Source organism: Diceros bicornis, chromosome 36 (assembly GCF_020826845.1).
Source record: "Diceros bicornis minor isolate mBicDic1 chromosome 36, mDicBic1.mat.cur, whole genome shotgun sequence".
Lineage (NCBI taxonomy): Eukaryota > Metazoa > Chordata > Mammalia > Perissodactyla > Rhinocerotidae > Diceros > Diceros bicornis.
In genome coordinates, this window is record NC_080775.1 from 17,187,204 (window position 1) to 17,215,182 (window position 27,979).

Here is a 27,979-nt window from a genome sequence, read left to right on the forward strand (position 1 = left end):
ATACAGCCAATACAATCCAATACACAGTACCAAGATAATTCAATGGGGAAAAGAAAGTTGTGTTAACAAGTGGTGCTGTAATAACTGGATACCCTTATAGAGGAGGAAAAAAACACCTCAACCTCTCCCTCTCTCCATACACAGCAACTAATTGAATATTTCTCATAGATGTAGACATAAAAGCTAGAATCATAAAACTCCTAGAAGAAAACAGGGAAGACTATCTTTACAACATTGGGGTAGGCAAACATTTCTTAGATAGGATGCAAATGTCATTAGCTATAAGATTTAAAAAATTAATAAATTTGACTTCATCAAAAGTAAAAATTTCTCCTCATTAGAGACATGAATAAGAAAATGAATAGGCAAGTCGTAGACTGTGAAGCCAGGGAAGGAGAGATAATCGCAAAACATTTATCTAACGAGGAATTCATATCTGGAATAGAAAAGGAATTCCTGCAGATAAACAATGAAAAAACAAATGACCAAATTAAAAGTAGACAAAAGACTTGAACAGACACTTCATATAAGAAGATGATCGAGTGGCTAATGTGAAAAGTACTCTATGTCGTTAGTCATCAGAGCAATGTAAATTAAATATCACAATAAGATACCATTTCATACCCATCAGGATGGCTAAAATAAAAAAGACTGACAAGATCAAATGTTGACAAGCACTCAGAGCAACTGGAAGTCTCATATGTTCCTGGTGGGAATGTATACTGACAGAATCACTTTGAATAATTATTTGGCAGTTTCTTATAAAATTAAATACACATCCAATTAATGCCCCAGAAATTCCACTCCTAGATATTTACCCAAGAGAAATAAAGACACATGATTATGCTAGTATCCTGAATATAAAATAACTCTTACAACTCAAAAATATAAAAACAAACAACAAAAAATGGCAAAGGAATTGAACAGACATTTCTCCAAAGAAGATACATTATGAATGGCCAATAAGAACATGAAAAGATGCTCAATATCATTAGTTATTAGGGAAATACAAATCAAAACTACAATAAGATAACACTTCACATCCACCAGGATGGCTATTATAAAAAAATGAAAAATAACAAGTGTTGATGGGGATGTGGAGAAATTGGAACCCTTGTGCACTGCTGATAGGAATGTAAAATGGTGCAGCCACTGTGGAAAGCAGTTTGGCGGTTTCCCAAAAAGTTAAACATAGAATTACCATATGATCCAGTAATTCTACTTCTAGGTATATACCCAAAGGAATTAAAAGCAGGGACTCAAACAAATACATGTATATCAATGTTCATAGAAGCATTATTCACAATAGCCAAAAGGTAGAAACAACTCAAATGTCCATCAATAGATGAATGGATAAACAAAATGGATAAACAGATGAATGGACAAACAAAGCTATATATACAATTTGAGATATTTAATTTGTTTGATAAACAAAGCAAAAATATATAACTATATGTTTATATATATAACCACATTTTATATACACACACACATATACAGTAGAATATTATTCAGCCTTAAAAAAGAAAGATGTTTTGATACATGCTACAACACAGATGAACCTTAAAAACATTATGCTAAGTGAAATAACCTAGCCACAAAAGGACACATATTATATGAGTCTACTTATATGAGACAACTGGAATAGGGAACAGAAAGAGACAGAAAGTAGAATAGAGGTTACCAGGGGCTGGAGACAGGGAGAATGGGGAGTTATTGTTTAAGGGGTACAGAGTTTCTGTTTAGTATTATGGAAAAGTACTGGAAATGGATAATAGTGATAGTTGCACAAAATTGTGAATGCACGTAATGCCACTGAATTGTATACATAAAAATGGATAAAATGCTAATTTTTATGTTATATATATTTTACCACATTAAAAATAACTTGAGGAATTTTGAGTGGTAAAATTAGATGATCACAGATCTACTTGAGAAAATTATCTTGCAGTAACATATAATGGCAATATAATATAACAACATAATGGCTGCAGGCAGGAGAAAAATGTAATTTTGTTTTTTGATATATTGAATCTAATATAATGGGGTATCACCCAAGTAGAACTATCTATTGGAGCCAATATGCAGATTTGGACTTCAGAAGAGACCTTGAGGCTGTACCTGGAAATCACATGTATGTGTATGACAATAGCTGAAAGCATGGCTAGATTGGGGGTTTAGAAATGAAAAAGTGGGAAATAACTGCTAAAGAGAGAGAACAGAGATGAGAGCAGAAGCTTAGGGAACACCTGTGTTTTGAGTACAGTAAAAAGAAGAAGAAACAATAAACACAGGAGTAATCTGAAAAGTGGGATAAAAACAAGGTCAATGTCGCATCACAAAAGCCAAGAGAGAAAACTAAGGAGAGAGTGATGAAGAGTGTCAAATGAGGCAAAGATCCAGGACTAAGAATGGGCGATAGGATTTGTTTACCAAAAATAAATTAGTAACTTTTAAAGGAACAGTTTCAGACAGTCCACTATAAAATTCTTTTTCTAACATACTAAGGAGTAAATTAGATGATTTTTGTTATTTCCACAAGCTGGTGAATTACAATAACAACAACAACAAAACAGTTAACAAGCTTTCTATAACATCCAACAATTAGAATTCACAAATTCTCTATAGTTATTCTTTTCATGTGCCTATTAACATGTATAAAAATGTATCAATATAGTTGACCACAAATCAAGTCTCAGAAAGCATTACAACTATTAAAAACCATGTTCTCTGACCACCACAAAATGAAATTAGAACATAGTAACAAAGAGATAACAAAAAGGTCCCACAATTTGGAAACGTAAGACATCTCTCTATAAAAATCATGTGTTAAACAAGAAATCATAATGGAAATTAGAATATATTTACGACTGAATGAAAGTGAAAACAGTTTATATTAAAACTTATGAGATGTAGTTAAAGCAATAAGTAGAGAGAAATTTATAGCCTTAAGTCTTTATAGTAGAAAAGAACAAATATTAAGAAAAATGCCTTAAGTCTTTATAGTAGAAAAGAACAAATATTAAGAAAAATGAACTAGGTGTTTAATCCCAGATGTTAGAAAAACAAAGCAGAAAAAAAAATAAAGTAGAATAAATAACAAGACAATATCTGAAATTAATGAAACAGAAATGTAGAAAATACTAGAAAAGGTTAAAAAAATCAAAAGCTATTTCTTTGACAGGACTAATAAGTTATAAACCTCTAATAAGACTGATCAACAATAAAAAAGAAGCTTAAATAAGCAATACAGCTAATAAGAAAAGAACATAATTATAGATACATTACAAGTTTTCTAAATTATAATGAAATCTATTAACATTATGCCAACAAATTTGAACTCAGTTTTCTATGAAAATAAAATAATACAACTAGTTTAAGAAAAAATGGAAAATCTAAAAAAGACCAATAAATCGATAAAAATTGGCAGTAAAAATTGCCCACAGACAAAGCAAAACAAAAGTCTGAGCCCAGATGATTTTATAGGGGAACTCGTCCAACACTTCAATTAATCAATACCCCAACCCCAAGCTTCTGCAAAATGTAACAAAGAATAGAAAAGAAGGGACAGTCTTCAATTTATTGAATGAGGTTAGTATAACTTTGAGAGCAAAATCAGTCAAAGACGGTCAAAGAAAGAAAAAGTTTAGGTCAATCTCAGTTAATCAATATAGATGAAAAATTCTACTTAAAATATTAACAAAACGAACCCATCAATTTGTAAACTATATGTTAGACTAACAATGGTTTAAGATTAGAAGGTCTATTAGAAAATTCACCACACACAGACACACAAAAAAAGATTAAAAGAGAAAAACAGAGGCAAAATATATTAAGGGAGAATCAATGACAATTGCAGAAAAGCATTTGATAAAACTCAACACCCACTCATCATAAAAAGTCTTAGAAAATTAGGAAGAGAAGGAAATGTTCTTAATCAGATGAGAAATGCCTACCAAATACCTACAACAAATATACTTACTTACTTAGAGGTAAAAATTTTAAAGCATTTCCTTTAAATCAGAAACAACACAAGGAAGCCTGCTCTCCTCACTTTATTCCACATCATACTGAAGGGTTTTCCAGTGCAATAAGACAAGAAAACAGGAAAAAATGTAAGGATTGGAAAAGAAGAGCTATAAATCAATATTCAAGAGAGCTCATTTATTCATAAATATTTACTGAGCACTTTAATGTGTCAGGTCTTCTTCTAGACACTGAAGATATAGTGGTAGACAAGAAAGACAAAAATTTTGTCATTTTAGAGAATAGAATGGTTGTTAGCTAAGATATTACACAAAAATTAATAGAGTTCCCTTATACCAGCAAACAAAAATTTAGAAACATAACTTACTCAACATTCATTCAACAAATATTTGACTCGACTCTATTGCCAGACCCTGTCATGGGGATTAGGGATAGAACAATGAAGAAAATAGACAATGTTCCTCCCTATGAGGAGCTTACATTCTAGAAAAAGAGAGAGATAATAAACAAATAAATAAATATATAGTGAGGCAGTCATAAGTTCTAGGAAGGAAAAATAAATTAATTTAGAGGGGACTATTTTAGGTAAGGTGAACAGGTTACATCTATAATTTTTAAATGGATGCCATGTTCAATAGCAACAAAAAATAAGGTGCCTAAGAATAAATATAACAAAATATCTACAAGACCTCTACGGGAAAAATATGAAATTTTAGTGAAGGACATAAAAGAAGACCAAAATAAATGGAGAGATATTCCAAGGTCAAGAATATGAAGAGTCAAGAAAGATTCTCCCAAAATTAATTATAACTTCAATGTAATTCCAGTAAAATCAATTAGTATGATTCCATTTATGTAAAATGTAAAACAGAAATCAATACAATGTAGTGTGTATGGAGATACATATATACTACACATATATATGTATATATATTTATAATATACATATATGTATGTATATACAGTCATGTGTCACTTCACGATGGGGATAAGTTCTGAGAAATGCTTCATTAGGCAATTTCGCTGTTGTGTGAACATCAGAGTGCACTTACACAAACCTAGATGGTACAGCCTACTACACACCTAGGCTCTGTGATACTCATCTTACGGGAGCACTGTCACAGATGTGGTCCGCTGTTGACCAAAATGTTGTTATATGGCTCGTGACTGTATTTTACTAGTAAAAGTATAAAAACATGCATGGAAGTGACACACATAAAATTCAAAATATGAGTTACCTCTGTCAAGAAGGTAACGGGATGTGGACAGGGGACTTTTTCTGTCTTATAACACTTTATTTATTTAAAATTAATTTTTAAAGAAAAAAGCAATTTACTGGTTAAAGAATGTAAAGGAAGTGAGTGCAAACTATTCTTTTTTCAGAAGTAATTGGAAGGAGTTTTTGCTGAGAAGAAGGACAAGATAAAGAGAAAAAGAAAAAATAACCCAGTAAGACTACAGAAAAGAAACAGTTGCAAAGGGAAAAAAAGTCTTGAAAATAGAAAATGTACTTCTCCATTGTATATATGTGTGTATATATGTGTATATCCCTCCATCAATGCTCAACATTATGTGTTGCAAGATTTCACATGATGGTAAGTATAGTGCTCACCTGGGGCTCTATCTCAGCTAAGGGACTAGGATGCTTAAGGTAGAGACAACAAGCCGTGAGGCCAGAGCCCGCCTGGAGTCCCACTACAGGATCAATGTATCAGGCACACCTCCGAGCATTCACTGCTGACCGGAGCACTGGAGCAAACTGGCTGGTCAGCCATGCTCTACCACTAGCTTCTCAAGCCAGATACTAGCATTGGTAGGTCTCTAGCCAGACGAAGAGTGAGTCTGTGGCTCTGACAACCGCCTCGAGGTGGGTTACTATAATAGACTCAGGATTTATATTCTAGACATAGTTTTAGCAGCAAGCTATGAATGATAACTGAGTGGCAGAAGAAATCAGGAAATAGCCACATCAGGCTAAACAAACTACACATTTGTCTTTACCTCCATTGTCTTCCCTGACAATTTGATTCCTTATAATGCAAAATTTATATCTACAATCATTGTTAGCAAGGAATTGTTCTGGATCCATTTTTAAGATGGCTGCTAAGTTTGGTGCTTAAATTTAAACTCAGTTTTATTACCCATAATATTACCAACAACATGAAATACGCTGCAATTGTTTTCTTCTGCTTCTCAGAAAGCAGGAAGGGAAGAAAGGGAGATCGTTCTCTTCACCAGGTAATTTACATAAAATTGCCTCTAAAATCTTTCTACTCAAAGCGCAGTGCACCATCCAGCAGTGTCAATATCACTCAAGACCTTGTTTGAAATGAAGAATCCAGCCCCACCAGCCAACTAAACCACAATGTGAATTTTAGCAAGATCCCAGGCGATCAATATGTACTTTAAAGTTTGGTCCAATGGTCCAGAAGATTACGAAGTGCAAGCCTTTTCTGTTTTAGCATCAGACAGGTATAATCCAATGTGAAATGTCAGAAAAGACAATTCATTAGAAATGATGGTAAGACGATACCTATAAGAATCAAATTAAACTTTTTAAAAAGCTTTATTGTTCTTGGAAGTCTGTTTTAGGCCGCTACATTTTATAAGTAAATCTACCTTCTCTCCAAACACTTTCGCTAAGATCCGCTGGTGAAAATATGGTGTGGAACAAAAATAGTACAATCACTGTTTCTCATTAGCTCATTTTGATTCTTGAACCTAGATTAATCACTTTCTAAAAGCACACTGTAAGCATAAAATATACTTTCTGTTAATTCCTTTAAATAGTTCTTTTACAAAAAACTCCTCTTTAGCTTTTATTTCTCCCCCCTCCTTTTTGTTGCAGATTCAACCATAATTTCTCCAGTTTTTCTCCCTACTCAATTTCACCGCAGTGTCCACAATCCAAACCCCATGTTTGAGAACTTGACGTATTCCATATGCTTCTCATACACGCCAGGGGAAGGTTTCCAAGTATCCATCTGCATATAATTTAGACCAGGGCAGAAATAACCCACAAGCCTTGCCAGAAAGTCCTTCTCATTACCACTTACATAAAGAGGAACATCTTGCATACTACAAAATTTATTTTAAAAATAAAACTCAAGCAAGTAACACAGAATGATCAAAATTAACTTCTTATGCATAAGAAAGGAAAAAGCTGAGTCATCAAGATTTGTCTATACAATAACTAGGATTTAGCGTCCATTAAACAGTAAAATGTTAAAAAAAAAAAAAACAGTAAAATGGATGAAACTTGCTTTTTGTGTTTATCTCCTGTCTTCTAAAAGGAGAGCCCAGTGTTGTCCATTTGGATTTAACTCTGAACTGCCACACGAGGTACTTTAGAAATGGCAGAGTGAGAGAACATTCATTGAAATCTGGTATGCATCAGCCTTGCACTATCCATTTTAAATTTGACATCTTTCATCCCAACAATGGCCCTATATATATATGATTATCCCTATAGATGAAATGAATCTCTTTAGGTTTTAAATAAATAGCTTCTTGGCATTAATTTATCAGTAACTTATCAAGAAATGGGATCCTGTCTGTCTTAAATATTCCTAGTACTTGGCCCAGTTCCTGGCAACCACTGAACGTCAGATTGGTCAACGATGTGAATGTGGCGGAGACCAAGAAGGAAAAGACTGAAAAGAAGCCCTTTTATTTGGCAATTCTGAGGCCTAGCAAGCCATGTGAAGGACTTTGGACTTTATTATAAGGACAATGATCATGTTTTATTCATCACAATATATATAGCATCTAGCATGGGCGTTAACATGTGCTGGCTATGGGCCCAGCCCACAGCAGGGGCTTAATAAATATTTGGTGAGTAATGGAATATGTATATATCAGGTACAAATTATACAGAGAGATTTCTTTCCATACAGAACTTCAAGCTTTTAGTAAAGACAAAAGCAAACAAAATCTCTTTTCCATGTGGCAGTTTAAACTTATATTGCCCTTCAGGCTCTCAGAGGGTGCCTTTGTTTTAACACAATGTGACTTGTACCCTGAAGAGGCACTGTCTGATTGATGGACTGAAAGAAAGCGACTTGAGATGTTTGAAAGTGGTCCACAAGTAGGACTGTTCTCTTCCTTTTTCAACACATTCTTGATGCACAGAACGGCATGTCCGGGAGGACAAGCAAGACTTTTTTGAATAAACAGGCCAGAATCCACAAAACAATGCTCTTCTCTCAACAGTAAGTTACTCATTGTGTTCTCTTCAAAAACTGAATTGGCGATCCCTACCATAGCCCAATAATATGTAATACAATATAATAAAGGACTTAATTTAAAATGGCAATTTAAATACCAAAGTCTTATCACTCATTATTGGTTAAGCATCCATTTCCAGTGTGGCATGTCATAGGGACCTCTCTATTGATTGATTAAAAAGTCCCATTTTACTTACCATGTGCTTTTCACTATCTACTTCTAGAAAATGCATTCTTGTTGAATTTAATCTAAGACCACTGAGAATGTGGAGGGGTCCTACTGTTAATTCCATATCCATAGTCCCTATTCAAAAAGTCTTACAGTTCAATGAGGAACATGAGAGTGATTTTACAAATTAACCACTAAGTTCCAAAAACCTTACAAAATCATTCTTCTGGTACAAATAAAAGGAAAGCTGGATTGAGATGGGGAAAAGGTATATGGGTAAAGAAGACTTAATTGAGGCAGAGATTTCTGCCAGAAGAAAGAATGTTAGTGATTCTCTGGACGAATCTAAATGGTCCTAATTCAAAAAAAGATAAAATTACTATTCTCTGCAAACGAACATTCCACAGATTGATGCACCAAGAGCTCAGGCATCTACTTCTGGTAATATTAGGCTGGACTCTAGAACTATTCTTGAGAGAATTTTAATGCTATTTATAACCCAAACTATGACTAAAACAGAGGAAATTTGGAAACAGACTTCCTAAAGTTCCCACCATATTTTCTAACAGTTGCTTGGACACATATGCTGTTAGTTGTCCATCCTATTAGTAACAGTGCTTCCTTCCTGTAGATTCATTCGCACTGAAACAATACACCATAAAAAAAGGATTTACATAAAAGACAGTTGGAGCCGGTTGCCAGGGGAACTGACAATGTTCCAGACACATTCCACATTAGAGGGATAAACCTCCGGGTAGCCAGGGCTGTTGACGGTGCCTTCAGCCATGTAGAAGGTTCCACCACAAGCTGGAAGAAAAGAGAAACAGAATGAGTGCCAGGGCAAAGATCGAATACAAGACACCATAAGATAAAGGAGAAAGAACACTAGAAGGGAACTGTCAGCACCATCAAAGGAGAACCTATTCCCATTTCCCATTAAAAACTCCCTGTCGTGTATAAAAAGGAAAAGATTCTGAAAATAGAAAACCAAAAGCCACAGCTATGATGGATCAGAAAAAATCTCTGTAGTTTCTTTTCTAAAAGCCTTTTCTCCTGTAACTATAACTTCATGTAATAAAAGACTTGTTTTAATACTATGACCACTCTGTATTTCTGACCAGGATGATGTTTTTAACCCCGGCCTAGAACAGAAGGCAGTATCTCAGCTTTTCCCTCTCAGGAGAACACTGAAACACACACACAAATCTTCTCGGTGTTCTATGGCTTTGAACTGCTAATAACAAGGAAGCTGGCAGTTGACAAACAGCATCCTCCTGGCTGAGACCCAGTACTGGGTGGCTCCTCTCTCCCCTCCTGCCCACATGCCACCATCCATCCTGCATCAGTGACAACATCCAGACCCTGCCTGAGCCCAAGTGCAAGGCCAGGGAGACTGTCCACCCATAAGAGATGCCATCGTGCATTGTCAGCCAGGGGCTGCCTTAACAAACATGTCATGAAGGAGAAACAAGAAGCTGATAAGCAAGTCATCTAAGATCATTCCAACCAATTCTCTCCGCTTCTAGAGTCCACTTTTAGCAGTGTTAGTCACAGTAGCCAAGACATGGAAACAACGGACGAATGCATAAAGAATGTGTGGCACAGAGTTCACTACTGTTAGAATTCACAAGTATGTTAACCTACTTTGGAAGAAGGTAAGGTTAGTTACAGAGGTGATCTCAGGAAACTAGTTCCCAACTCTGTAGGTAAAAGAGTCCCAAATAACAACCAAAGATTTCTACCACACTTCTGTTAACCTAGTAGCGCCATTTGCTAATGTTTCTTACCTGATGATGATGCAGTGTATATAGCACGGAAACCGTCAAAATTCACTCTAGAATCAGAGACGAACCTCAGCGTCAGGGCACTGCTGAAGGAAGTGATGGGATGGGGCACGGAGGTACCACAATAGCGGCCTAAATAATGAAGATAACAGCGAAGAGAATGAACGGCATAGGCCATGATTTCTAGTAAACGTATCTTTACTAGAATCACAAGAGACCAAAGCAAACAGAAGAAATCACTACTAGGAGAACCATTTAAATCAGAGTCCGTGTTTAAGACAATGCCTGAGAATTAAAAATAAACTGTAAATACAAGCATGGGAGAGATGATTTCTAAATATGATAAAGAACATTAGGGGGAGATAAGAAGAACATAGATGACCTGGCTCCAAATGTCCTTCATGCTAAAATCTCCAGCACAGTAGGGACCTGCACAGACAAATGTGCTAATACCTAAAAGCAATATATTATGGCCGAGGAAAGTGTGGATGTTGGAGCCAGAATACCTGGATTCAACTCCTGGCCCTGCCATTTAGCTACATGACCTGAATCAAGTTCTTTGTGCCTCAGTTTCCCCCCTTGAGAAAAGGAAATATTGATAATAATGAAACCTATATCATAAGGGTCTGAGGATTAATTGAGTATTATTTATAAAGTTCTGAGAATAGTACTTAGCACAAGATAAGAGCTTTATAAGTATGTGTTAAATAATGTACCCTCATCCTTGGTCAAATGCTTATAGACAAAATCACAAGCAATACGATCAGAAGTGTGCACGGAGCAGGCGTTTTCATCAATGGCTCACTACTGTCTCAGGCACTGTTCTGGGCACTGGGAATAAAGCAATGAGCAAAACGAAGCCCCTTCTCTGATGGAGCTTGTCTTCTGTGCAGGCTGAGAAGCAGGACGACAAAGCTCAAACATGAGTAAACTCATGGAGAAAGTTTAAATAATCTGCGATTATTTTGCTTAAGGACATTTCAGAAACTAGATAGCAGCAATCTTTAATTTTACTAGGATGTCTTACAAACAGAAATGCAGATTATTTATTTATTATCATTATTTTTTTTTGCTTCCACTGAGGACAAAACCAGAAGAAACATGCTCAATTTGAGTATAAGAACTCTGGTCAGACATTAGCGAGAAATTTCTCACACAATGCTACCTAATGGTGGAATGGACTACATTTCACTACTATCTAAAGTAGTTGCAACTTTTAAATATTTTTTTCTAAATATATAAACTATTCATGTCCTTGAATATGAACAAGCTGAGTTTCTTGAACCTCATATTAAGTCCTGCTTTCTTACCCTATAATCATCTTTACTTGGCTTATGCTGTACTTCATATTTATGGGAAACATTCTAACCTGGAATGGCAGCACAGACATGCGTAAGCATATAGATAAAACACAGCCAAGGCCACAGACATAAATGAGTGAGCGCCGCAGTACCTCGGAGGGGCGCGTCATCGTAACCGCCATCCAAAATTTCTAAAAAGTCTTTTGTACACAACGTGCTGCTTTCAAGGCCAAAGTGACTGAAGGAGAGGGTAATATGATTGACTGTAAGAAAAAGAGAAGGCTATTTAATAAAGTGCTGGCAAACAAAACATACACGGAGAGAAACTGTACCTCTGATCATTTTACCTGTGGGTTCCCCAGCACGGAAGCAAGAAATTCTGAAGATTTGCACAGGGGTTGACTGGGGCTAGAGGGAAAATACCAACGGCTCTGCTAAAAGGTTTCCTTTGAAGAGCAACAGAATGAATGTTTTTGAAAATGCCTGTAGAATCCACAATGATGGTCGTGGTAAATAAGAGGACCCTTGGGTAGGGCATTCCATGAACTACGGGGACTGTCTTCTTGGAACATATTGTCTTCACACGCTTTAATATCAGTCATTGCTGTGTTCCTCTCAGAAGCATTTTTCTCAATAGAATAGTTTCCTTAAATTCTGATTCTTTACCTGTACTCATAAATAAGACTCTGTTCTCCCTGGCACACATAGGCTAGCACTTTAAGGTTTTACTTTAAAGCTAGAACCAGGGCTCTGGAGCTTCAGAGTCATTTATAAAGAAAGCTTTGAGTTACTTGCAGATCAGCAAATGCCTGGGTACGTCTTCCCTTTGTTCTTCCGCCAGCGTCCCTAATCTTCAGCATAAGATCTTTTCCTATTGTTGTCCTTGGACCAGTGAGATCTTTCATCTAAACACTTTACAAGTCGCTAGAAATTGTCTTGAGGTGCAAAACTGCTGGACTCAAGGCAGGAGGCTTCTTTATCTAAGGTTCAGTTTCTGGCTGGCTGGCAACTTTCTCTGAATAAGGATTACATCACCAACCCCCAAACCATATGCATGTCCAGAAAGATATCTTTCTGTTAACTCTTAACATCCTTAGGAAAAGTGTTAGAGAAGATTTAAGCCAAACTCTTCATTTTTTAGATTAGCTAATGGGGCCTCATTAGTTTAAGTGACTTGCCTATTATCCCACAGGTCGTTAATTATAGAGTGGAGTTGAGAACTTAATGCCTTTCCCACATTATGTCTGAAATCATAAATTTTTCCTGAAAACCTCAAGGAAGGGCAGGGCTCATCTGAAATGGGATTCATAAGGGCCCCAGGGCCACTCTCTTTGTAATCATTTTGCTTGAGTCCTTAGGGGTCTCCTCATTTTCTCTGTCTGTAAAATGTAGACAGTAATCCTTACCACCAGATTGCTACCAGGTCAGAAAATAAGATTCTAGGATTCTACAAAGAAAATAAGGTAAGCACTTATTAAGTGTTTCTTCCAGGCTTATACTGGGATTTTTTTAAAACATGCATTGCAGGAGAGACCAGGTTCTATAATTTAGCTTCCACTTTGATTGAAGATCAATACGCTCATGGCACTGCATTCCCAAACTGTGGGTTATTAATTTTCCAGTCTATAGTTCTTATTATTCATTTATTCATTTAGTAACTGTCTTGAACATCTATGACACTCAAGGCACACGTGTCAAAAACTATTTATTTATCAATTATTTTTGCTTACCCCCAAAATAACCTTGCTGCCTGTCCATACAGCAAGGTTATAGGTTTTTTTTTTCTGCTAGGCCTTGAAACTTAAAAAAAATTTTAAATTAAGAACAAACAGTAAAAATTACTTCCTATCAGATTAGGAAATGCCTGTTCTCGTGCACATCAGGCATTGGGACTTCCAAAAAAAAAAGAAAAGGAAGGCCATCAATTGTTACCACCAAGGAGATAAGAACATTAGTCATAGATGGACTTTCCCACAGAGACCATCCATCCTGGCTTCCTTTTCTTTTTTGTTTTTGTTACTTACATGGAGGCTGAGCTTGAATTATCCAGCTGCAGTTCTGATTGTTTGGGTACTTGGCAGGGAACAATGGAGAGGATATAGTATCAAATGAGTCGGTGAGGATGTAGCCTCCACAGGCTGAGGAACACACAAACACACACAGATGTCATATACTTTTGATTTCCACTGACTGTACACAACAATTATTTGATGAATGAAAACATAACTGATTTTTCCTTATTTCTGAAAGGCGTGCCAAGGAAGTACTCTGCCAAGGAAGCTGCACGTAAACCACGAGAAAGTGGAACACACTGTACGTTTATAACAATATTCTTCAATGACAGGAAGCGGGGAGTGGCATAGAACAGCAGATTAAATGGCTGTGAATTGCCTGAATCGTTCAAACAAAACTCTGGCATTGATTCACTTACATTGCCCACTCATAAATTATAGGTATAAGATAATCTCTTTATGGACAATGACTTTTTTTAGGAAAACAAATAGTCAATTGAACAAGACTTCATAAGGATGGCTGTGTATTACCAGAGAAGTGAACAGCTCTACGGGAGCTCCTAAGAGGGATAATCTGTTGGCAGTTGGAGAGTATAAGACACATCTCACAAAGGGGACAGTGGCTGAAGGAGGAACTGGGGGTGAGGAAGAGGAGCCCAGGGAGAAGGCAGCCTGAGCAAGGATACAGAGGGGGTAAGGGCTGCATCTACACAGACTTGGCTGAAGCATCAGGCACTTGAAGGGCGTCAGAGGTGATGCTGGAAAGAGATCAGGGCAGGTTCCAGGGCCCTTGGGTAACATCCAGAGAAGCTCAGGCTCCATTCTTTAGGCAGTGCAGAGCCAGGACAGACATTGGAACACTCAACAGCATGATCAGAGCAGGGCTTTTGTGAGTTGACTTTGGAGGAAGATGGGGAAAAGGTGGGAGAGATTCAGGAGGCTGTTAACAATAGTCCAGATAAGACCTACTGGGGACCTTTTATTACCATGAAGCAAAACATAAGTGAATAATTACATGAAAAAAGAATATTAAGAAACTGCTCTTTCTTTGAAAGCATGGAGAGTGATTGATTTATGCAGACCATCTTGCTCCAAAGTCTACAGTGTGTCTTGGGGAGACCTGGATCTAGAAACTATCCCTAGCCAAGGCTCTTTACAATAGAATACAATCAAATCCCCAAAACAGACTAAATGACTAAGTAGACTCAACTTATTTGGAAGGATGACAAGCATCTGAATAAAAATCAGAGGCATATTGAAGACAACCTACAACCCCTTCAGCTCTGGGTTCCATCTCTGACCGTGGGATGAAGGGTTAATCTCTAAGAGTGCCAGATGAAAGGCATTGGGGGGAAGAGCTAGGAGGAAGAACAGAGACATGGTGATTTCAGAATAGAAACAATGGGAAACAGCACTGATTCTTCAGGTGGACAATGGCAGGATTCAGAAATGAGGAAATCCACTACCTCGAGGGTTAAAATCTTACTCCACAGTACAAGCAAGTCTTGTAATTGATAGCTGTATATCTCCTCCTAGTGTAAAACCTTGGATAAATGCTAGATAATTTACCTATGAATGAATAGGAGATGGATAAAATAGAATGAATGAATTTGGATAAACACTTTTTTATAGTGTCTCTAGTAATAAAGGTATTTTTAAGTATTATTCTGAAAACTTGTTGGAGAGATACACAGATCCAAAGGAAGTTAGCATCATCTAACAGTTCAACAGTGGTAAATTTAAAGGATCAACAGTTGGAACAGTTGCAAATCATAGTTCCTTTTTTCTATTTAAGTTGTTGCATGTTAAGTAGAATGCTGGGACCAATTTCTGAGGACTGGTCTCATTTTATTGTAGCACCAAGAGGGGCACTTAAGAACAGATGGCCTGTGCCTTGGGGAGACCCACAGGTACTTGCTTTGCCTGAAGCGAGCTCGGAAGCCCCTGCTCTGTCTGGAAGAGCCAGACTGAAATCGCACAATGAGGCTGTTTCCTGTGGAGGTGATGGGGTTAGTGAGTTGCTGTCTTCCACACACACTGGCAAGGCGGGCAGTTGTGTAGCTTAAACCATCATATGCCTACAAAGAAAGACAACAGGGAGAATAATGGTTCAGAACTTATGATTCACATCTAAAAGGCCCATGTTCCATGGGCTATCTGCACATCGGCGAGCTAGTGGAAAACAACACGTTTGCTGGATCTAGAGCTTTGTTTCATGGTCTCATCACACAGTTTCATGGGCGGGCCTGAGTCTGGTCATTTCTAGGGAACTTACATGGATTTCAGTAGGAGTTTCTCTGGATAGTTTTATAAACGCCATCTTTTTCACAGCCTTCCTTCTTCCCCTGACCCCAGTGCAGTCACATCATGGGCCATACCCACAACATGTGCTGAAATGTTTGATGCAAGAATGAAAACAAGAGCAAATGATTTTTTACAATGTTATAAACCAATGTTACTGCAATAAACAAAAAATTAAAAAAGAGCAAATGGATTAGAAATAATGACGAGTAACCATTCATTTTCAGAAACCCAACATTTGCTAGAGCATCTTGCTCTTCATAGGGTCATGGTCAAGAAAAATAAGAAATGGCAGAATTCTTTCAAATGATACAGCGATGTGAGCTTAATTTAGAAAATTATCTCATTAACTTAAAAAACATATTGGGCTCTGTGTCCCCCCAGTGCTATGCTAGGATTTAGCTGACCCTCCATTAGTGCCAATGAAATAGAGTTTATGTTATATGTACCCCACATCACCGTGTTGGTTTGTGAAATTGAAGCTTGCTCATTTTCTTGGAACTCAGTGTGTCTGGTGTGAATTTTTTTAATGCTCTTATGTATAAACTGGGAGGAATGAGCTCCTTTTCTTTGGATGACAACAATAGCAACCACTCATTAAAGTGTTTGCTTACTATATGCCAGGAACTGGATTTAGCCCTTCACATATACTATCCCATTTTCTCCTCTAAAATTCCCTCCATTGTTAAGAAAAAGACAACTGCTATACAGAGAACCTAAGTTATGTGGCCAAGTCACACAATTGCTAAAAGGGAGCAGGTCGTGTTGAACCAGAGAGCTAGATTCTAGGGTCCACACTTGAAACTCTCATTTTGTCTAATGCAAGATATCAATTAAGCAGGATAGATGAATCAATTGCCAACCACCAGAGTGGGATTCAAATATGAAGTTAAAATATGGCTGCTTCATTTAAAAATAAATTGTCATTTATGCTTCATAAGAAAGTCTTGGGAAAAATAAAAAGTTCAGGGATTTAATACAAAGGAGGTACACACAAACGACTTTAAATATCTAGTGATGATAATAATCAGTGTTCTTTTAAGCACAGAAGTATGATTGGGAAGGTATTCTCAGTTTAATTGATAAAAGCACATGAATCAAACATGAATAGGATTTTTAACTCCCAATGAGAGGGCTAAAGCTTTTACAATAATGAATTTTAAATAAGTGTGGTTCTGGAGCATTACTTCTTTTCTTTTTCTTTATTTCATTTAATGTTCAAATTTTAAACCTACATATCCAGTAAATAAAACTTTAAAACTGATTTTTATTCAACATTTAAAGATTGATTAAAAACTAAATTACATTTTCTTAACCAATTCAAAATATAGTTTCCAATCTACTATGACTGCTTTTTTTGAACACTTTGAAACCTTAAAAAGTAGCCAAAACAATGTACAAACCATCATTACAAAACCTCTTATGACATTTATATTTTAACCTACTCTCAAATATTGCCACCACTGGTTTAATCCAAGCCGTTTTTATCTCTGTACTTGGTTCGTACTTTCCTAAGGTTATAGCTATAACATCCTAAGATTTCAGTTATGTTATATTAATATTATTTTGCTTTAAAGAATACCTTCTAGAATGCCTGGAGTTAGGGTCTGGGGAATATACCAAGCGAGTCTTGGTCATGACTACTTGCTTCTCTCAAAGTGATTTGTTCGTTTGTTTAGAACAGCATTTCTTAAATGCTGGAGTTCCATGAGGTTTATAGACTCCCCCACCAAAACAACAACAGTAACAACAACAACAACACACACATTCAGAGGATTTTTACTAGTCGATGAACTCACAAAGGCAAGACTCTTCCAGTCTTCTTCATTTCTCCCCAAATTCAGAGGTCTAGTGAGTAAGTAGATATGGTTCCTTCCCTTTCTAAGTTGTGTTTTTCTGTCTTAATGGTTGGAATTCTCTTAAGGCAAAACAAGTAAGGTAGGAAGTTAAGGTTAGAAAGTTTGGAAAGTCACATAAATGAGCCATTTCCCTGGGGGTCCTTTGAAAGGGCACATCTTCTAGGGAGTCTACATTTCCCAGCCATCCCTCTCCTCCAGAGACCCTGGAATTCCAGGACCGTGGCTGAAATTCATATGGCTGGGGCATTGCTTCACAAGGAATGGATCCAAAGTAGAAGGTTTCCAAACTTCCTTGAATCAAAATTATATCCCAATGGCACCCTAAATTTGATTAGCATGTTGTAATTTTACAAGCAACATCACAAACATCTTAACAGCACTTAATCCTCAACACCATGTGATTTTTTTTTTTTTTAATGAAGAAAGTGAGACTTAACAAGTGTGCTAGCTATTAAAGTATCATCTCATCCAGTATAAGCTGGTGACTCTTCCAAGATCATATAGCTGGTGAGTAGCAGGCTCAGGAACTTAATTCTTCTCTCTCCAAATTCTATGTTATATCATGTTACTTCTCTTTAAAATGCTTGTGATAGTTATTAAAGTACATTACATGAACCTAATTGTCATTTTATGAAAGCGCAAGACCTCAGGTTATCACTGAGACAGTTGTTTTTTTCAATAGTTTAGAATAGCAATTCTTTTATTTGAGAGTGTTCTTAACACTTGTAAAATATCAATTTAAGTTTTAATTTATAAAATTATAAGAAAAAACTGCAAGGAAGAAAATATGAGAAACCTTGTTCCCATTTATTTAAAATTCCAAAGTCATGAAAATTATCAATATGCATCTTCCCTTACTTCCATTTAGTTCCCAAGGCAGAACTAGCAAATTATATTACCATTGGCTACACATGTAACAGATTTACACAACTTTTATAGTTCTTATTTAAGTCTACTGCTAAGAGTATTCTAGGCCTGGGAATTGATTATTCGATCTGTTGCTTAAGTGGTAAAAGTCAGAGAAATATATAAAGACAAAAAAACTGTACACCTCAACTAACTCATTTCTAGATGACACTAGTAAGATAAAATTTTGAAGTTGAATCCACAAAAGAAAACGTGGCCACCATTCCTGGGAGTTTCAAGTATGGGGGCTCTAGAAACAGAGGCAGATCTGGTTTATTGGTAATCTAACTTCTACAAGAAAGTTAGTCAGTCTCTTTACAAAGTATCCAGAGTTTTGTCAAATTTCAAGATTCCAACACACTTTCAAAATACCTAAACTTATGTTTATCATATAAAAATAGGCGATTTTTAAAAAGAATAGAACTTGGAACATAACAAAAAATAAATGTTTGATGTACAGATGAGTAAATGAATAACATATACGAGAGTACATGGCCTCTAAAAACAGAAGACTAAGGTTAAGGAAAACCCAGAGTTAACAAAAAGCTGTCCTCTCCCTCATGGGTTGGAATGTATAAATGCATAGCGGGCACGATAGTGGGTACAAGAAGCTATTCACAGTGGGAAAGAGGTCAATTGGGGCTGCTTTCTGGGCAGGCTTTCTACATTCTGGGCCCAAAGGGTACGGGGAGGGTCTCATCAGAGGGCACAGGGCACACCATGCACACAGCTCCCAGGTGCCTTCTCACCGGCTGTCCCAGCCTTTCGCCAGCTCTGTGAGAGAACACGGAAGACAGAAGGTGGGCAGAGGACATCAGACCTGTCTCCAAGGCCCAGAGTAGTCAGAACACATGACATATTATTAAGAACCCTCCTTACCCTAAGCTCTAGCCAGAAATTAGAACTGAGTCAAACATTTATGAATTTTAATACTTGCTGTTTTAATATCTCAAGGAGATTTGGGTAAATGTCAACCCTTTTTCAAAGTTAACATGTGTCAACTCCAGCATAAAGTGACATAGGGAGGAAAACCATTTGTAACAGCTAGATCTTAAGTTAGCATGAAGGAAGCCATCTTAGGGAAACAAAGAAATATCGTAACTGTGATCCTGACTCACTAGTCTCTGAGAATGCACTCCAGCCTACACGTAGCCTAGATGATTAAGCACCTCTCTTTTGCAAAATACATAACCTGTCAGTTCTATGACTCTTGCTTACACATATCTCCAGCTGTGAAAAGACAAAAACTTTGTTCTCTCAGTTCTCGAGAAACATGATGACCTCCAGAAAGAAAAACTCTGTGTTGGTACCCATCACAGAAGTCAGAAGAAAGAGATAATGTGGTGTCTTGAAGTTCATCACACTGGATGATCAACATCCCTAAACCCCCTCCTTCCCTGCCCATTTCCCCTATATGACTGGCTCAAGATTCTGTATGATTTTAAGATGGTTCTTTAGGACCCTAGTCCACCATCTTCTGATTATGCTAGCTAATCGTATAAACTTTCCTTTCTCAACCACTGACACATTTGCAATTGACACTGGATTACAGCGAGCAGAATGAGCCCCTTTCTCTTGGTTACACATTGAGGTGAGAGACTAGCATCCCTTTCTGTGATATTTATAGAGGCCTATGGTCAGAGTCCTAAGGACCGATAATTTGAGTAAAGGAGCCAGGCCAAGGGAACTTGTACCTTCCCATACACTTGCTGATGATAGAAATATGTATTATTCAACAGTATGCATTATTTAAAAGGTGGTGGCAGAATTCCTTTTAGAGAGAAAAACAGTCTTTAGCAAAGCACCTTCATAGACTCCCGGAGAATGACTGCAATAGGATAAATGTTATTTTACATTACAGTGGACAAATTTCTCTCCTCTCTTTCACCTTCCTAATCTGTAAAATGGGATTGACATGAGTACATAGCGCATATTGTTCCTCAGAATTAAATGAGTTACAAGATATAAAGTACTTAGGATAATTCCTGGCACATGGTAAGTACTTAATAGATATTAGCCTCTACGATTAAGGTGAAATAGAGAGATAGCTAAACTGCTGTCTAAAAAAGGAATAAAACTTTGGAGGGAGGGAACTAGACAGCTATGGAGGCAAAAACAAAAAGAGGTCAAAGGTTAGGGGTTTGTCCGGCGATGCAGATGAGGTGGGAGCCTGAGAAGCAGACACAACCCAGGAAAATTACTCAACTGGGACTGTGAGAATGGGGAGTGGCAGCATTTCTGATCTGCTCCCAGTGATTCATGCCCTTGTGTAATCTCTTCCCCTAGAGTGTGGGATGGACCTAATGACTTGCTTCTAATAAACAGAATATGGCCAAAGAGATGGGACATCACTTCCATGATTAGGTTAGGAAAGATGGACTCTTCCATCTTGCCAGCACTCTCTCTCTTGTTGGCACTCTCTCCTGCCCTCTATATTTCTTGCTCTGATGAAGCAATATCCTGTGTTGTGAGATACTCTGTTGAGAGCCTGCATGGCAAGGAGCTGAGGGTGGCCTCTAGCCAATAGTCTGCAAGGAACTGAATCCTGCCAACAACCATGTGAGTGAGCTAGGAAAGACGTAGGTAAGCTGCACCTGGATTCCTGACCCACAGAAGCTATCACTGCTGTTGTTTTAAGCCTTTAAGTTCTGGGATAATTTGTTATGCGGCAATAGATAACTGATACCCGGGAAGGAACGAACAATGGATTTTTAAGGACGAGGAGGTCTAATATCACATTTTAACTCAACTGCTATGCTGCTCTTTGCAGTAATCTCCTGCCAGTGCCTGGAATATTTAATCAAATTCTACTACACAAAAGAGTCTCAAGTGTGTGGCATTTTGGAGAAATAAAGAAAAGAGGTCTAAATTCCAACTTTCTCTTACCAAGGGGAAGAGAGAAAGGGAACAGCCCTAAGAAGCAAGAGAGAGAGGATTTGAAATTTTAATAGTGGCAAGAAATGGACACCAGGGTGACCACCTCCACTCCCTCCTCACAAGAATTCCTGAAAATATTATGGGGGATAATGGTTCTAGGACCCATCTAGAGTCTAGGACCTCTGAGTCTCCTTTTCCTCACCTGGAGTGATCAACTGTGTCAAACTCTACTGAAGACACCAACAATTATTCATGCAACTTAGTGACTTGGAGGTCACTGGAGGTCCAAGGGGTTGTTTGGGTGTAAGGATGGGGACAGGCACTAACTGAATGGGCTGAGCTGTGTGTGCAAAGGGGGGAAATGGAGACAATGTGACATCTTCACTTTCCTCTTAATAGTTGGCTCTCCTAGGGTTGGAGTGAGGAGTCACTGAGGTCATATGTGGTGCCTGGCATGCGGTAAGCACTCAGTGAATGCCAGTACCCTTTAGGGAATTCCCAAAGGGAACTGGGAATACCCAATGGGGAATTCCATTGTTTTCTTTCCTTATTTCTTCCTTAGTTCTTTGGAAAGTAAGACCATCACAAATTGTTCAAGAATTTATAAGATTCACTAATGTACCAGGCTGAGTTGGGGGTGACTAAGTATCCAGCCCAGTTCAGGAAGGGCAGTGATTTTTTAAAAAAATCTGTGTTCCTCCCCAAACACCTTCCCTACAACACCTGACCCGCTCCACAACGCAGCTTCATAAATACCCAAAAAGTGAAGCCTAAATGGATGCCAACATCCACGTTCAGCTCAAACCTCATAGTTCATCTCCTTTCAGTTGTTCAGCCTTTGCTGACAGCCTACGTGCAGGGGTGGGTCCATCTGATGTTTTTCATCTGACCAGCTAAGGCCCAGGGGAGAACACTCTGATCTTAGATCTGGAACACCTGGAAAGCACAGGGATCTTATGGTCAGAACAGCTGGAAGCACTCTGTTCTTAGAGTCAGGACACCTAAACTTGAGTCCTGGATCCATCTGGGGTATTTATTTGTTCTTGCCAAGGCACTTCAGAAGCTTCTGATTATCAGTTTCATCATCTTAAAAATGGGGGTAGATAATTCCTCCTCCCTGCCTCATCATTGTAAAGATCAAATAAGACAATATATTGAATGTTTTGTCTAAATTATATATTATGAATATGAAGGTAAGTTTCTCCTATTTCATTATAGGAATTCTCATACATACATTTTTTAGTGGAATTTGGAAACATATAGTAAATGTAAAAGCTAGCACTTTCACTTCTAGGCATCTACCCTAGGGAAACTCTTGCACAACTGCATTCAGAAATATGTTCCAGAATGTTCATTGCTATTAGGGTTACAATAGAAAATTATTGGAAGTAACGTAAATGGGCATTAACAGTAGAATGGGTATATGATTCATGGTATAGTCATGAAAGGAATATTGTGTGGTGGCAAAAAGAATGCATTAGATCTGAACGTATCACAACATTTTTGTTGTTAATGCCGTCCAGGGGATTCCGACTCCTAGCAACCCTGTGTACAGCAGAACAGAACCCTGAGCGGTCCTTTTGCGCCATCCTCCCACCTTCCAGCACTATATCAGACAATGCTCTGCTGCCATTCACAGGGTTTTCATGGCTAATTTTTTTGGAAGTGTGTGGTCGAGTACTTCTTCCTAGTCTGTCTTAGCCTGGAAGCTCCACTGAAACCTGTCTACCATGAGTGACCCTAAATGAAGAGGGCAGGATACAAAATGATGTGTGGTGTTAACTATGTTTATGTGTGTATAAGTGTGTGTGTGTGTTTGTAAACTTTGTGTAGGAAATAGGCCAAAATTTTAATAGTTTTCTCTATATTACAATATTGTGGATGGCATTAATTTCTTATTTCTTCTTTTCTGTATTTTAGAAATTTAATATGAGGAGCATGTAAAACTATTAAATAACATCTATACTTTAAATGTTTAAGTTCTTAGCCAGTCAGACATGTAAATGATCACATACAGAGACCTGAAAATGGACTATTCATATAACAGTACCGCAGTGTCTAAGCCAGATGGCTATTAATGCCACTTAATCTAGCCTTTTGCTCCCTGACAGGAATGTGTCAAGTTAAATGGATATGGCTTCTGTTTTAAGGTCTCCAAGACGTTTGATAGTTGGCCAATATCTACAACTGTACCCCAGACCTCTCTCCAAGCTCCAGGCTCATATATCCAACAGCATTCCAGACATCGTCGCTTGGATGGTCCCATAAACCTTGAAAGTCAATGTCTCAAACTGAAGTCATTTCTTGCCTCAGTAAATGCCAGAAGCATGTACCCAATTGCCAATCCTTTTTTAGATCTCTCCGTTATCCCCCTAATCCAACGGATCTTTATGTTCTGTCAATTCTCTCTCTGATGTATCTCTGAGACCTCTTCCTGCAGGGCTTCTTCTTGGTCTTGGTCTTGGTCTTGGTCTTGGTCTTGGTCTTGGTCTTGGTCTTGGTGTGGGACCTCCTCACATCTTGCCTGGGTCACCACAGCAGCCTGAAATTTTCCCTGCCTAAATTTATGCCCCCTTCAATTCAGTCTCCAAACAACTGCCACTGTGCAAGGTGCTCTTTCTAAAATGCAAAATCTACTCCAAAAGGAAATCTAAGGATCCCAATACTTTTTAAAATTGCACTAAATAAAGACAAGCAATCCCTGACGCTTTGCTTATGAAGTAAAGAACAAGAGCCCGATTCAGAGGCACAGCACTTCAGAGGCAGCCCCTCCCCTGTGATCAAAACTCTGGCTGACTGAGTGACTTCTGGTCATCTTACTGAAATAGTCATCACTCACAGCCCAGAGCCCATGACTGAGGGGGAAAATGAACATTAGCTTCCTCAGTAATGTGTGTACTTTCATTTCTAGAAACTGGAATATATTCGCTCAGACAGAGAGTAGGAGGTGGGAAAATATTTCTACTGCATCCTCTATCTTCTTGTTTTACTAAGTTTCATTTGCTCAGGGAGAAAATAAACCAACTAAATGCGTGGGTTAAAATTATTACAAACTGGAGTAAGAAGAAACTATTCTCATTCAAAAGCAAAACACACAGCATGTTTTACAATCTCCAGAGTTATGGCAGTGTGGCACCTAAGCCTTCAGAGTTGAGCTTCCCGTGCAAACAAATGATGGATGTATATGAATATGCTTTTATTCTCATTTTCTGCACTATTCCTTTTTTCCTTCTTAACTCATTTGTGAATCTTCTGAAAGGTACCAAATACCACATTTATGAAGTGATAAAATTCACTGAGATGATATATTGAAGAATGTGTGAAAAATTTATAATATATATTTTAAGATTTTAAGAAATATTTTAAGATAAAATAAAATGAATCTGTTCATGAACTAATGATGCCAGTTAGCAATGAACTGAGGATTATGGATCCAGTTCTGTGTACCTAAGATTCACAATTTTTAAAAAGATAACAAGACCTTTGACATAGTATTAGTAGTAATAGAAGCAGTAGTGGTAGTAATAGAAAAATGAGGAGTAGCAGCTAACACTTATCTATACCAGACACTGTGATAAATGCTTTAAATACTACATTTTTAAAAGTGAATCCTTCTTACAATTCCATTTTGCAGTTGGCAAAATTGAGGATCTGAAAATATAAGTAACTTGCCCACAGTCACACACTGAGTAGTGAAGAGCCAACATGCAAATTCCATCTGTCTAACATCTGATCAATTATCATTAACCCAAGCAGAAAGATAAAATAAGTTTTATTCACTGAGAATATAATATCAAGAGACCATGATTCTATGAAGCCAACTGAGATATCCATGGTCTCTTAGAAAGACAACCATGGGAGCTCTGGAAATAGAGTGGAAGTTTCCGCTCACATATCCAGACCTTAGGGGCATTTTAGAAAGTCTTATTTTGGGCCCCTGTGGATTTCAGAGTGGTTGGCACCTGTCATGCATTCCATCCCATGGAACATGCATGGGATTCCCAGCGTGGCTAATCTCGCAGACTGTGTAACAAAGGGCACAGTGTCCAAGACCAATAAATAAGCCTAAAATTTATATCCCTGATTCCTGAACTTGGTTCTATTCTTGGATTCAGATATAAATCCACTCCTAGTCCTTTTTCGGTCTAACCACAACCCAACCATCTGGTCTGGCGTGGTCTCTTTCCTCACCTTGCCCCTGGCCTAATTTGGCTCTCAACCTGGTCTTTACCATTTACTTCATTTTTAACTCCTTCTCCCAAGGGAGTTGGGAGAAGGGATTGCTGCTTGGGATTGCCTTAAAACTTATCAGGGTAAAAAAATGTGGTGCGGGATAAAAGATTTAGGGTACAGAAGAGATCCTTTACATCGAGGTGCAAAGTCAATCTTGAGCATGAGAAGTATTTTCACGCGTTACATATGGTAGTATAGCCGCTAATGCAATTCCCATTTCGGATGCAAACTGCTCCAAGATAGAGGAAATATTAAGTGATAAAGAGGGGAATCCCTCAGGAAATTATCCAAGCTGTTAAAGTCATAAATGTAAGTGAGGAAGGAAATGAAAATATTACTCATGTTAGCAGCTTTTCTTGGGGGTGGGGAGGGAGGAAGCATCGGTTTCCTCAGTGAGTGATCTTTTCCAGCTCTGCTCCTCTGAAATCAAATACCAAGTTAAATTCCTAGGCACACATCTCAAGTTAGGACATTGTCACTTCTATTTCTTTGTTCTACACTGTCACACTCAGTCTTCAAATTTTACGGGAGACTAGAAGCTCTGATAATTTGCAATTGTTGCAAGCAGTGCCTCCAGGATTACTGGAAATGTTGATGAGAAAAAAAGTCCAAGAAGCTTATTTTATTTTCACAAATAAACAAGCATTTAAGGAGATTCTGAGCTGAAATGTAAACAAAACAAAAAGCCTGGGTCCACGGAGAGAGAATGGGGGCTTCAAATTATTCTTTGCTTTGGGGATGTAAAGTATTGGCACAACTTTTGGTGACTAATTTGGCACTAGAATGCAAAATAGTAGGTTATCAAAAGCAAGTCACAAATTAAACACTTTAAGGAGATCATCCTTGAGTATCAAATGGAAACTAAACTTTCTGTGGTGAGGAGTGAAGGAGAGAGGGAGAGAGGAAGGGAGAAAGAGATTGATTTCCATCATGGATTTATCTGTAAAACAATAAATATTTAAAGAAGACTTGTTTCCATTGTCTCTTTGAAGCACTGAGTTCTATTATTCCTGTGTCTATCTGCACTGTTTTGGCAATGACCAATGTTTTAAAAGGAAACATATCATGGGCAGTCTCTTAAAAAAATAAAACAAGATATGGATACGGCCTTCGGGATTTGCCCTGTTCCATCCTGTGTCTGATAGTCAATGTGAAGAACAGACACTGCAGCTTTGGGGTGGGAGTGGGGGGATCTGGTTTTCTTCAGTTCAAATCAGACACTTTGCTTTCTTTCTCCTAGATCAACACAAAAAGCTTCAGAAAGAAAACAGTCACTCATCGTGTGCCCTTTTTTTTTTTGTACTGGGCTCTGTTAGTCCTGGTGTATATTTTCTCCAAATGAGAGGCTGGATCTGGACTGCGGTCTGCCTGCTTTTATCTGTTTCTTACTGATTCTCACAAGGCGGACATTCCAGCGTGCTGAGCAAAGAGGATGCTGAAATCAGAGGCCAGGAGTCTCCAGGGGCTGGGGGTACCGCTGAACTGACTTCTCTTCCAGCTCTCACACTGAGCTACAACCGGTATTTCTCAGAGATCAATAGGAGCTCACAGAGCTACATGGATTTTAGGCTCAGAAGAGAGACTCGAATTAAGCAATTAAAGTGTCAGTCGGAGGTCACTTTAATACTCAGCCTTCGTGAAAGGAAATATAATGGAGCCATTTTCGTGCTGACCATACAAGAGTCATGCCCAGCCAGTGGGTCCCACTGCTGCCTTAGCAAGAAATCCTCACAAAGTGTCATTCAGGAGAGCCTGAGGTTAATTACACTAGCCACTCAACAGGGACTCAGCAGAAAGTGCAAACATATTACCAAATTAGTGGAAACCAGAGTGTAAGTTGAGCTCTCTGATTAGCTCACCATGACGCCATTGCCATCTCAATAGAAATAAAAAAATGCAGTTTCTCTCTTCTTACATTATAGCAGCATGCAATTCTAGAAAATGTGTTTCTGCGATATTATCTAAGTCTCATGCAGCTCGAAATAGTGAGATTGTATATCAATAACCGTGCCAAGCAGTGAACTCAGCACAACACATTCGCAAATGTGTCGTCTGCAATTTTCCACCGAAGCACCAATCATCACAGGAGTAGAGACTACAAAAATTCATTTATTCATTTATTCAGCCATGCATCTACTAGTAATTTGTGCATCAGACAGATTGATGCCTTTGGGATACAGACTTCTGCTGTGGGTTATATGAAAGGGGATGGAGGCTGTGTATTACTGTTCCATTTTTAAATTTTCATTCGTCTCTTCTACTTGCTGAAATTTGCCTTTAGTTCCATGAAGCCAAGTGTGATGGCAGGAGGTTAGCTGTGGGCT

At 37.9% G+C, this 27,979-nt stretch overlaps 1 protein-coding gene across 1 annotated transcript in view; it reads right to left on the reverse strand.

The window, feature by feature from the left end:
• Positions 1 to 27,979, reverse strand: part of CUBN (cubilin) — a 258,176-nt gene that overhangs the window by 102,111 nt on the left and 128,086 nt on the right. Inside the window, exons 32-36 of the mRNA XM_058532490.1 lie at positions 15,398 to 15,557; positions 13,492 to 13,605; positions 11,620 to 11,730; positions 10,170 to 10,298; positions 9,057 to 9,189 (exon numbers count right to left, since the gene is read on the reverse strand). Of these exons, the coding sequence (XP_058388473.1) occupies positions 9,057 to 9,189; positions 10,170 to 10,298; positions 11,620 to 11,730; positions 13,492 to 13,605; positions 15,398 to 15,557 (647 nt within the window). The remainder of the gene's footprint in view (positions 1 to 9,056; positions 9,190 to 10,169; positions 10,299 to 11,619; positions 11,731 to 13,491; positions 13,606 to 15,397; positions 15,558 to 27,979) is intronic.